Source organism: Taudactylus pleione, unplaced genomic scaffold (genome assembly GCF_031769625.1).
Source record: "Taudactylus pleione unplaced genomic scaffold, aTauple2 ptg000122l, whole genome shotgun sequence".
NCBI classification, from domain to species: Eukaryota; Metazoa; Chordata; class Amphibia; order Anura; family Myobatrachidae; genus Taudactylus; species Taudactylus pleione.
Window position 1 is genome coordinate 3386408 of NW_028284524.1, and position 13033 is coordinate 3399440.

At 41.5% G+C, this 13033-nt stretch overlaps 1 protein-coding gene across 1 annotated transcript in view; it reads left to right on the top strand.

Annotated features, from left to right (window-relative positions):
* Nucleotides 1-13033, top strand: part of MAP3K19 (mitogen-activated protein kinase kinase kinase 19) — a 66305-nt gene that overhangs the window by 25045 nt on the left and 28227 nt on the right. The window contains exons 9-10 of the mRNA XM_088472271.1: nucleotides 1229-1473; nucleotides 2331-2365. Of these exons, the coding sequence (XP_088328397.1) occupies nucleotides 1229-1473; nucleotides 2331-2365 (280 nt within the window). The remainder of the gene's footprint in view (nucleotides 1-1228; nucleotides 1474-2330; nucleotides 2366-13033) is intronic.

Below are 13033 nucleotides of genomic sequence, written 5' to 3' on the forward strand. Positions count from 1 at the left end.
GTATTGAAATGAGATTTACTTCCAATTTATTCTAAATAAAATGGTAAATAGGGGAAGGCCAGATATACAGAGACAGGTTGGTTGTGTGATAATAGCAAGCAGGGACACTGCTATATTAACAACAGGGCTACTTGGGTCCCAAGGGCCCCTGCACATGGCTACGTCACCAGAGTTAGGGGGCACTATGGCATGTAATCTGGAGTTTCTGTGTGGCATAATGTGAACTGAGGGTACTAACTAGAGTGTGCTTAACATTTTTAGCGCTAGGAATATTATACTTTTAATGCCATTGCCAGTCTATCCTATTGAAATTGTAATGGTACAGGCACCCAATAGTTAGTTGCCCAGACCGCAAGCTGATTACTGTAAAAAAAAAAAAAAAAAATTGTAAAAACAAAATAAATAAAAAAATAACTTACCTGACTCCAGGGACCGGTCAGCTGGTCTCCCATAGTGCACTGCGGCCCGGTCATCAGGTGATCGAGTCCCAGTGCAGTATGGGATATCACCTGATTGGAGGCATGGAGGACATTACCGGAGGCCAGGATCATGCAGGTAAGTGTAATTAAGGGATAATGGGGGGCGGGGCTTAGCTCCGGGGGAGGTAGCAGCGGCTGCCAGTCGGCGCAGTCGCAGGCACTTTGTCTCTGTATTTTTTCCGAAAATACCATAACTAGTGTGCAGAGGGGATTCGCAGGGATAGAGCTTTATCACAAGCTTTATCCCTGCAAGGGATTTGTAGTAAATACCTGTGATATTGCCTGAATTCGCAATGCGAATTCAGTCGTTAATATCACACTACAATCTGCATTCAATATGCGGATTGTAGTAAATAGAGCCCAATGTCATCTGCCCTCCCAATTATCCATGTTCTTAAGAAACAAAAATACTTACAGGCATTTGAGCATGTTTGTTTGATTCCATATAAGGGGAATATTGACATTTAAAAGTGTGTCTGAAGCACCATACTGCAGGTCACAGTGATGCACCATCCAGTGAAGGACTGTTCTTCTGAATATGGAGGGGTGTTCCTTAGTGGGGAAATGTCTCTTCTATAAAGGTCTTCACAGAGGTTTGTAAGGCATCTAATCATATATGCAGCAGAAAAAATAATATTTAGCATGCAAAGAAGTTTATTATTATAATAATGTATAAGTATTAAGTAGTGATAGTAATGATGCAGGTTGACTAATACATAAACCTCTAAATCACCCTCTTTCTGTTTTAGGAAGAAAAATTCCATCCCCCAACACATGTGCACTGACCCTGTCCTAGAGCACTTGACCCTGCGGTCAGCCCCTAAGAGATACCTATCACCTCTTCACGTGAATAAAGCGCATGTTTCCCAGCTGGAAAGGCTGGGGCTTGGTTACCTGACCCAGTGCTCTCGCTCCGATCCTAACATTCCAGAATCACACTTCAGACCAGACTCGCTCAAGGACATAAAATACATAAAGGGCAACATTAGGCAAAGTAAAGTAATTTTTATATATAATCTACAAAAAAAAAGTTGTAGATATCAGTCCCATGTATAGAGGTGTACTGTACAGCTGTTCATTATAGATTAAAAAGTGTTACAGTACAGTACAGAAGTGGAGGCAGCCCCCTGTGGGCATACACACGCAGGGTAGGCAGCCACTTTATCGACTGTACCAACATCTGGACACAGCCCACTAGTGGCCCTACACACACACACACACACACACACACACACACAAACAGAGGCAGCCCCCTCAAGGACTGCACCAACATTCAGGCTATCAAATAACTAGGTACTATTAACCTTACTGACTGCATTCTTATGAATATTGCCTCATCCTGTAAAATGGCTGCTTCCACTGTATAGACAACATATACTGTATACTAAATGAGTAATCACTCTACCCAATACTATTTGCTACAGTAATAATCTTACCTAAAATGACAAACAAATTCCCCATTGCAGTCTTTAGAGGGCTAAACAGGCTGTATTTTGACATTGCATCCATGCAGTATTTGTATAGCTGCTACTCCCTGACCTGCACAGAGGTGAGATTTTAGGTGAATGTGTGGGAGTATAACAGGTACTCAGGCAACACTGGCTCTACTGCTTGCTTATCTTCTCACAAATAGCTGGTAGAGGGATGTAGCAGCACTTGTGTTACAAGACCATGCTTCTCTGAGCTTCATAGGTAAAAGTGCTTACTTTGTATTATGATCTACTTTTGTGTGTGAAGTATTTAATACTAGGAATTGCAATAGTCTACTGTCAGCCTCACATATACAAATTTCAGACCCCATTTGTAAACAATTATAAAATATTAAGGGTTTTTTCATCATGTGTTTTTCAGGACTTGGCTCAGCTGACTCTCCAAGTGACAGCCAGGTAAGTTACGTAATGGACTGTGAATAACACAAGTCCATGCTTTGCTTATTCGTAGTCTGTGTGCATGTCAAACATACAATACATTGCATTCTTACATTGGGCAGCTCCTTCGGCTTAGTTCCAAACCAGATGTTCAACGTTTACCTTAAGAAAGCTCAATAGCAAAATGCTCATCGGTGTGTTCACTGCAGAAAAGTCTGTGTGTAAATGACTATACAGGTTGAGTCTCCCATATCCAAAAATATTCCGAAATACGGAATATTTTTAGCATGACCGAGATAGTGAAACTTATGATGGTTCAATGTACACAAACTTTATTAAGGCACACAATTATTAAAAATAAAGTATAAAATGACCTATAGGCTGTGTGTATAAGGTATATATGAAACATAAATGAATTTCATGTATATACACACAAACTTTGAGCCACAAAATTACTGAAAATATTGTATAAAATTACCTTCAGGCTGTGTGTATAAAGGTGTATATGATTCATAAATGCATTCTGTGTTTAGATTTGGGCCCTATTCCTAAGACATTTCAATATGGTATACAAATATTCCAAAATACGGAATATTCCGATATCCAAAATACCCTTGGTCCCAAGCATTTTAGATATGGGAGACTGAACCTGTAGTATAATTTAATACTATAGTGTAGTAATTCCCAACCTCAGTCCTCAAGGCACACTAACAGTCCTGGTTTTAGTAATATCTAGGCTTGAGCACAGATGGTTAAATCAAAATAACTGAGGTACTAATTAAGTCACATTTGCTCAAATATGGCTATCCTTAAAACCTGGACTGTTAGAAGTGTGGAGGTGGCGTACTAAATGTTCCAAAGCCGCCACTGTCACATAAAGAAACACTCCCTCCAAAAAAAATACATAATGCGCAACATTTGCAGGTACATCCAGGCAGTCTCTAGTGTAATCAGGGGACACAGACAGGATAGAGAGGGGACGATTCAGAGGTAGACGCATTTAAAACACTGGGCATCTGCGCATATGTTATAATGGTTACCACCAGGGAACACATTAGAATTGCATGGCAATCCATCCAACTTCGATAGGCGTTCCTGGGCGGTGACTGGAGGAGTGACTGTCAGCAGTGAGTGTGTTGGTATTAGGACACTGTTGGCCATATACAGTCAGACATTCAGCGCAACCATAGGGTCACTAATGTACACGTACTCACGGATCCTCAATAAATATAAATGACCTGGGTGCTTGCACATTCAATGGCATAAAGTATCTAGTTGCAAGGCCACCAACCAGGGCTGCCCCCAGAAATTGTGGGGCCCGGTACTAATAAAATATTCAGGGCCCCCCTGGGGAAGAGCATAGGACAGGGGAGGCTGAACCTTATTGGGGGGGGGAGGCAGGTTAGGAAAGGCTGGAGAAGAGGGAGGCACATGGGAGGGAGGGCTGTTAGGAGTAGGGGAGAGGCACAGGGCAGGGGAGGCTGTCTGGAGTTGGGGGGGGGGGGGCGGACGCGCAGTGAGAGGCTGGCTATGTACTTACTTCAGCTGGTCCGGAGAGAGCGGGGGCCCAGGTTGCAGGGCCGCAGCAGTGCAGTTATGCACCTGCAGCCACCAAGAAAGCGTCGGTGTCATTTCAAATAAGGCACTGGCCACGAGCCAATCACAGCTCGCGGACCGACAGCCAATCAGGAGCGGCCACTGCTGATTGGCTGCTCGCGGACCGACAGCCAATCAGGAGCGGCCGCTGCCGATTGGCTGCTCGCGGGACAACCAATCAGGAGCGGCCGCTCCTGATTGGGTGTTGTTCTGCAAGCAGCCAATCAGGAGCGGCCGCTCCTGATTGGTTGTCCCGCGAGCAGCCAATCGGCAGCGGCCGCTCCTGATTGGCTGCTTGCAGAACAGCACCCAATCAGGAGCGGCCGCTCCTGATTGGCTGCCGTTCCGCTCGCGGCTGGAAAGTGGAAACTTATTTAGATGCTGCAAGTGCCTGCACGCCGCGTCTTCTCCATTAATGCTGACCACCGGGCCCCCTCTCTCTCCGGGCCCGGGACACCAGGCCCGGCAGTCCCCCCCTGATGGCGGCCCTGCCACCAACCGTGACAGAACACATGGCGTCACTCCAGGGTTTAATATAGCGATATTTATTGTAGCATCAACGTTTCAAGGCCCTCCGGACCCCTTCGTCAGGAATACAGTACGCCATGTGTTCTGCCACAGTTGTTGGCCTTCATCTTGAGAGAATATATATATATATATATATATACATACATATACACACACACACACACACACACACACGAAAGTTAAAGTCTGGACTCAAAGCAAAAACCGTGCATAAATTGCAGTGGTGCTCCTCCTGAATACCAAAAGGTAATCTAAAAATACAAAACAATAGAAAAAAATTGCACTCACCAGGTAGTTGAAAGATAAAATCACATCTTTATTGAAAACTCACTAAAAAAGTCATAGTAGTCGACGTTTCGGTTCTCTCAGGAACCTTCATCAGGACAGCAGCATAGATGCAAACAGGACAATGTTTGCATCTATGCTGCTGTCCTGATGACGGTTCCTGAGAGAACCGAAACGTTGACTACTATGACGATTTTTTAGTGAGTATTCAATAAAGATGTGATTTTATCTTTCAACTACCTGGTGAGTGCAATAATTTTATATAGTATTATATACACATACATACACATTGCATCCGGAAAGTATTCACAGCGCTTCACTTTTTCCACATTTTATGTTATGTTACAGCCTTATTCCAAAATGGAGTAAATTAATTTTTGCCCTCAAAAGTCTACACACAATACCCAATAATGACAATGTGTAAAAAGTTTCAGATTTTTGCAAATTTAATAAAAAAAAAAAACATCAACTAAGAAATCACAAGTATTCACAGCCTTTGCCATGAAGCTCAAAATTGAGCTCAGGTGCATTCTGTTGCCACTGATCATCCTTGAGATGTTCGTACAGCTTAATTGGAGTCCACCTGTGGTAAAATCAATTTATTGGACATAATTTTGAAAGGCAATTTTGAGGGCCATCTCTTCTATTGGGCTTGTTGGGCAGTTGCCCAAAGGCCCGAAGCTTGTAGGGGCCCGCCAATCCGTCCCCCTGCAGCCGCGGCCAGTTGGTAAATTTGTGATATTTTTATAAGCTGGCCGCCAGTGCACTGTATTCTGATCTAACCTCCCCCCCCCCCCAACCCCCCCCCCAATGATGAGTACTCACCTCAGTCCCAGTTTCACTTCATCCATCGGCTTCAGACCAGTCAGACAGTCTCTCTGCATGTGTGGGAGATCTGATGGGCTTGCAGGAGGGTTTAATTTTATTGACTATATATATTTTTTCCCGTGAATGGGTGGGTGTGGGGCCCAGTGCATTGCTGTGCCCAGGGCCCACACTGCTGTTAAGACAACCCTGCATACACCTGTGTATATAAGGTCCCACATGTGACTGTGCATGTCAGAGATCTACAGACAATTCCTTGGACTTCATGCTTGGTTTGTGCTCCGAGACAGGAATCTCTCAAGGCACAAATCTGGGGAAGGGTACAGAAAAATATCTGCTGCTTTGAAGGTCTCAATGAGCAGAGTGGCCTCCATCATCCGTAAATGGAAGCAGTTCGGAATCACTAGGACTCTTCCTAGAGTTGGCCGGCCATCTAAACTGAGCAATTGGGGGAGAAGGGCCCTAGTCAGGGAAGTGACCAAGAACCCGATGGTCACTATCAGAGCTACAGCATTCCTCTGTGGAGAGAGGAGAACCTTCCAGAAGGACAACCATCTCTGCAGAAATCCACCAATCAGGCCTGTATGGTAGAGTTTAAAATAAACAAATAAAAGTAGTCACACCTGAGCACCCCCTATTGCTAAGATAATGTAAAAGAAAAAATTACTTATCTTCAATAATCAAATACACAGATATTCTTCTGAGATATCTTCCATATATGTTGTGAATAATTCGAACATATAACATGTAAGGGAGAAAAGAAATGGAAAATCTAGTGCAGACAGTTTCTACAGTACAATAATATAGGAAAAAAATAAAGAAAAACTTTATGATTGGAAAATTCCCTATCTCATGGTATATATAGTATGATGCAATAATCCACCAAAAAATACTTTGAATAGTGATTTTTCAAATAAGACGACAGATTTTATTTCATATATACAATACACAGCCCCCACATATAATTTGGGGCTTAAATAGTAAAATACATAAAAACACCAACATTCAGTGAAGCTGGCATTGTACCAGAATCAGGTCACAACTGAGCCTGTAATAAGCTGAATAGATGTAATACCCGGGATCCACTTGAGCCTCCTTCCAGGAACGTTCTCCACACTGATTCGGGCAGGACGCCAAACAAAATCCCCCTCTTTCCAGCCAACGCATTTCTACCTCTCCGGAGGTCTTTCTCAGGGCGCATACTACAGACCACCACTTGTATTTATTTTGTCTTGCACTGTATGGTAGAGTGACCAGACAGAAGCCACTCCTTAGTAAAAAGCACATGGCAGCCCACCTAGAGTTTGCCAAAATGCATCTGAAGGACTCTCAAACCATGAGAAACAAAATTCTCTGGTCTGACGAGACAAAGATTTAACTCTTTGGTGTGAATGCCAGGCATTATGTTTGGAGGAAACCAGGCACCGCTCATCACCAGGCCAATACCATCCCTACAGTGAAGCATGGTGGTGGCAGCATCATGCTGTGGGGATGTTTTGCAGCAGCAGGAACTGGGAGACTAGTCAGGATAGAGGGAAAGATGAATGCAGCAATGTACAGAGACATCCTGGATGAAAACCTGCTCCAGAGCGCTTTTGTCCTCAGACTGGGGCGAAGGGTCATCTTTCAGCAGGACAACGACCCTAAGCACACAGCCAAGATATCAAAGAAATGGCTTCAGGACAACTCTGTGAATGTCATCGAGTGGCCCAGCCAGTGCCCAGACTTGAATCCGATTGAACATCTCTGGAGAGATCTGAAAATGGTTGTGCACCGAAGCTTCCCATCCAACCTGATGGAGCTTGAGAGGTGCAGCAAACTATGGAAAAAGTGAAGCGCTGTGAATACTTTCCGGATGCACTGTGTATATACACACACACACACATATATATATACATATACATATACACACACACACACACACAGTCAGGTGCATAAATATTGGGACATTTACAGAATTTTCATATTTTTGGCCTCTATTCACCACCACAATGGCTTTGAAATGAAACAAACAAGATGTGGTTTAACTGCAGACTTTCAGATTTAATTTGAGGGTAATTACATCCAAATCAGGTAAACGGTGTAGGAATTACAACGGTTTCTATATGTGCCTCCCACTTTTTAAGGGGCCAAAAGTAATGGGACAAACTAAACAATCCTAAATCTAACTTTCACTTTTTAATACTTTGTTGCAAATCCTTTGCAGGCAATTACAGCCTGAAGTCTGGAACGCATAGACATCACCAGACGCTGGGTTTCATCCCTGGTGATGCTCTGCCAGGCCTCTACTGCAAATGTCTTCAATTACTGCTTGTTCTTGGGGCATTTTCCCTTCAGATTTGTCTTCCTTCAAGTGAAATGCATGCTCAATCGGATTCAGGTCAGGGGATTGACTTGGCCATTGCATAACATTCCACTTTTTAGCCTTAAAAAACTCTTCGGTTGCTTTTGCAGTATGCTTCGGGTCATTGTCCATCTGCACTGTGAAGCGCCGTCCAATGAGTTCTGAAGCATTTGACTGAATATGAGCATATAATATTGCCCGAAACACTTCAGAATTCATTCTGCTGCTTTTGTCAGCAGTCACATCATCAATAAATACAAGGGAACCAGTTCCATTGGCAGCCATACATGCCCACGCCATGACACTACCACCACCATGCTTCACTGATGAGGTGGTATGTTTTGGATCATGAGCAGTTCCTTTCCTTCTCCATACTCTTCTCTTCCCATCACTCTGGTACAAGTTGATCTTTGTCTCATCTGTCCATAGGATGTTGTTCCAGAACTGTAATGGCTTTTTTTAGATGTTGTTTGGCAAACTCTAATCTGGTCTTCCTGTTTTTGTGGCTCACCAATGGTTTACATCTAGTGGTGAACCCTCTATATTCACTCTTGTGAAGTCTTCTCTTGATTGTTGACTTTGACACATATACACCTACCTCCTGGAGAGTGTTCTTGATTTGTCCAACTGTTGTGAAGGGGTTTTTCTTCACCAGGGAAATAATTCTTCTGTCATCCACCACAGTTGTTTTCCGTGGTCTTCCGGGTCTTTTGGTGTTGCTGAGCTCTCTGGTGCGTTCTTTCTTTTTAAGAATGTTCCAAACAGTTGATTTGGCCACACCTAATGTTTTTGCTCACTTTGTGATGGGTTTGTTTTGATTTTTCGGCCTAATGATGGCTTGCTTCACTGATAGTGACAGCTCTTTGGATCTCATATTGAGAGTCGACGGCAACTGATTCCAAATGCAAATGTCACACCTAGAATCAACTCCAAACCTTTTACCTACTTAATTGATAATGAAATAACGAGGGAATAGCCCACACCCGTCCATGAAATAGCTTTTGAGTTGATAGTCCCATTACTTTTGGAGCCTTAAAAAGTGGGAGGCACATATAGAAACCGTTGTAATGCCTACACCGTTCACCTGATTTGGATGTAATTACCCTCAAATTAAATCTGAAAGTCTGCAGTTAAAGCACATAATGTTTGTTTCATTTCAAAGCCATTGTGGTGGTGAATAGAGGCCAAAATATGAAAATTCTGTAAATGTCCCAATATTTATGCACCTGACATATATACACACACACACACACACACACACGTACACATAAATACACACATATACATATGTACACACACACACACACATTCCCCCAGCCTGCTTACCTTCTCCTACTGTATTCAAGGAACAGCCTTTGTCCCATAAAGCTCCCCAGTGAAGAGAGAGGCCATCAGGCCTGTGTGCTCCCTGGTGGCTCAGGGGTCAGCACAGGATGGGAGGAGGGGCGCAGCCACACAAGAGCCAGCAGCCATAGAGCAGGCAGACAAGTAGGGGATCTATCCATAGGCGGACTGTGGAAACGAAGCGGCAGAATGGGCCAGCTGTTGACGTCACAAGAGCTGCGGGCAGCAGCTTGTCTCTCGGGTCTAGCTGCATTGGGGGGGGTACTTTGTCACGGGGGGCGGGTCTAGATGTGCGCCCGCCACTGGGGTAAGCAGCATTCACCGGGTGTTCTAAGTAAGTGGCTTCCGTGAGAGGCAAGACTATGCCCCCTCTAGAAGGCAGCCTCAGCAGGCCGCCCATCACCCTTAGGCGGCTGCCTAATGGAAGCGCCGTCCCTGGTGTACTAGCCACTGCAGGACGAGCAAGTGGGATTACACACAAGGTTCACTACATAGACTTCCAGCATTACTGTAAATCGGATCCTCACCTAATAACTACATATTGAGAAAAGCATTTTGAAATTATTTCTAAAGGTGGCATATATGAAATTAATGAATTATGACCAACCTTTAACCCTTTAAAGATACACTATAAGGAATACAATACAATGTTAAACATTTATGTAACAGATGCATCAATACAAGACCCAAAAATGAGGAGAATCTAGCTAGTACATCACAGTAGCAACTATATACAACACTGATCAATAGCACACACAGTTATATATTGATGAATTAAACGCTAAATATGTGTCTGAATTTGGCAGCTGATTAAAGACTATTCAGTGAAAAACACACGTTACATTAAAGGAGGTTTAATCTAACCAGTGTTGTCTACTTTCTCTGCATGCACAACTGTCACATATCATGGGGAGAATTATGCCAACTCATAATGGACTATAATAATCAACACCTCTCCATATATATATTCGTGTGTTTAAAGGAGAACATTACGGACTTTTTATTTTTACCAAGAATCAGATCCCCCCCATTATCAGGGTAAACATACCTCCTTAGGGAGACATCACATACTGTACCTTTCAAGCTGGAATATACAATATAGCCCCTACTGACAAATATCTCAGTCCTTAATAAAACAATCATAAGTTGAACACAGACTTTTATATATTGAATCACTTTTATTTCACATAATTTCTTTACTTTTTATCTTAGTATAACCATTTTAATTTATATATCAATGTTATGTTTTAAAATTATAAGGCATATCTTTAACTTCTGACATTATCTAGAAAAAAAGGTAAATTAGTGTGTCCTCTTCTAGTGCACGTCATATACAATTTATGAGTGAAGCTGCACCCCAAAATACTGGGGAAGTATATTTAAATATTGTAAGAATCTATTGAAAATAAATGTATGAATTGTATCTCGTCAATCCTATAAAAAAAAGTTCCTCCTACAAGTTGTATTTATTGTAACTAATCCCCCCCCCCCCAAAAAAAAGAAATTTGAAATAGTGCTTGAGATAAAGAAAGAAAAAATTATCAGATTGCCCTTCTATGCGGGACAATCCAAATTTCTCCTATAATGAAAATTAATTTTCACCGTGAGATCCATTAAACAGGCAATTTTTTTATGAGAAAATATCTCTGATAAAAAGGGAGAGAGCGAAAAGACTCCTATCAGGGCACACTCCTGTACTATGTTGATAGCTACAAATATATTGATGGTCGATTAGACAAACAGATGACACCTACGAGGAGGTCATTATCACATAAGAAAATTACAATAAGATCTCAGCAGACAATCCACCATATATTACTGATGTTAGTGAATCTGGAATTATTGATGATAATATTAAAACTCAAGTTTATTGATATCTTTAAAATCAAACATGAACACTCAGAATCCACCTATATAGACATGAACAGCATGAAAAGATATATATAACCATTGATTGTGTATAATACACTGTATCTTATAACAGTGATCCACTGTATCTGAGCTTGTTATGCAATGCTGGAGGTATAGCTATAGATATTCCTGATAATATACGCAATTAGCATAGACAATTCATCAAAGTACTGCCCTGGACAGTGCACGTATCAAAATGCAATATTTCAATAGTCACAGAAACCAAACATATGGTATGTGTAGTATAAGTAGTCCCTCAATGATCTACCAGGACCAGTAGATTAGTTCATAAGATAGAACTACCTCAACCTTGTAACATAACATATGTTAATGATGGTACAATTAGCTGCTATCTAGAATAAGATGTTCTGATATATAGTGGATCCACCTGTACTGTAGATATACAAACAACGTAGGAATAAGACAGATATCACAATTAACATATAAATACACAAAAGAAAACAAAAGGCGAAATAATAAAAAACGAATACATAGAACATGAAAGAGGTATAGTAATACCACAATATTAAAATGCTGAACACCACGGGTACCATCTATATATATAATATGGTGGTTTTAAGAGGCGTCCCTCTATTTCAATCTGGGAGAGTATATATGGTACTAAACAATTTTCCTGATATAGGTGTAGATATAGAGTGGTGTACTTATATGCCCAGGATCTGCTGTTGCCTGTCTTAAATATTAGAGGACAGGGAATGAGAGTCCCAGGAACTGGCACCAGAAATTAGAAAGCTGCTTCTGCTGTTACAGCCCAGTCTAACCTGTATCCCTGTTGCCAATCAGCAGCGCAGGGAATCCAGGCAGCTTGCTATAATGAGAGAGCAAGAAAAAATGGAAGGAAGTACCTATCATCAGTGTCTCCCTTCTATATGATCGTCCGTGGTGCAGGGGTCCAGAGTGCGCACTAAGGAGCCCACCAGCAGGCTGTCCGACGCGCATTTCGCCGGGCTTTATCAAAGGAAGCACAATGCTGTCATGTGCATGCCGGGTATACATAGCGCCGGCTGTAAGATGATAGGTTGCTATTTAATATTGGCAGCTTAATCCACCAATGCGCATATGGTTTTGAATAAAGGGGAGGAAGCAATATATATTGTCTGGCTGGTATCGTCTGTCTCTTAATCAAGGAACTGGCCTGAATTGTCAGTTGTTTGAACTGCGCTGCTAATCTATGGCAAGCTTTCCTTCTGTCACCCAAACTTATATATAGAACAATTGTTATGACAAACAGATATAACCCACTATATATGACATTACAAACTGAAAAAACGATGTTACATAAACACATAGTATTAAAAGCTGTATACAATTATACAAAACTATCCAATTTTTAGAATCCTAATAATCAATAAAGATAATGATCCACAGCTGAATAGTGTCAGCTAGATCCATATTATTCTATAACAATAGAAATCTTTATTCAAAATCCACTGTTACTAATACAGACCCTTGTAATGGAATCATTGCCCCATAAACTATCTTTAGGTGTGCAGTATGCTACATTTTATATTGTTTACTGATGTTTGAGATATATAAAAGGCTATTATACATATTCCTGCAGATCCGTATATTTAAATATTAATAATAGAACATTTGTGGGAATACAGCTCCCTGTATTGCCATCATGCGTTAAGTTGCTCAATGATTATAAGGTGATTCTAGCAATAGTGAAAATGGTGCTAATAAGTGAATATGGTGGTCAAAAATAATTAAATATTCCTAATAAGTATAATTATTATACTGTTAGTGAAATTGCGATATGATATAATGACTATCAAAAATATAAATTATTAAATAGTGTTAAGAGCATTCTATAAACAGAATCAAAATTG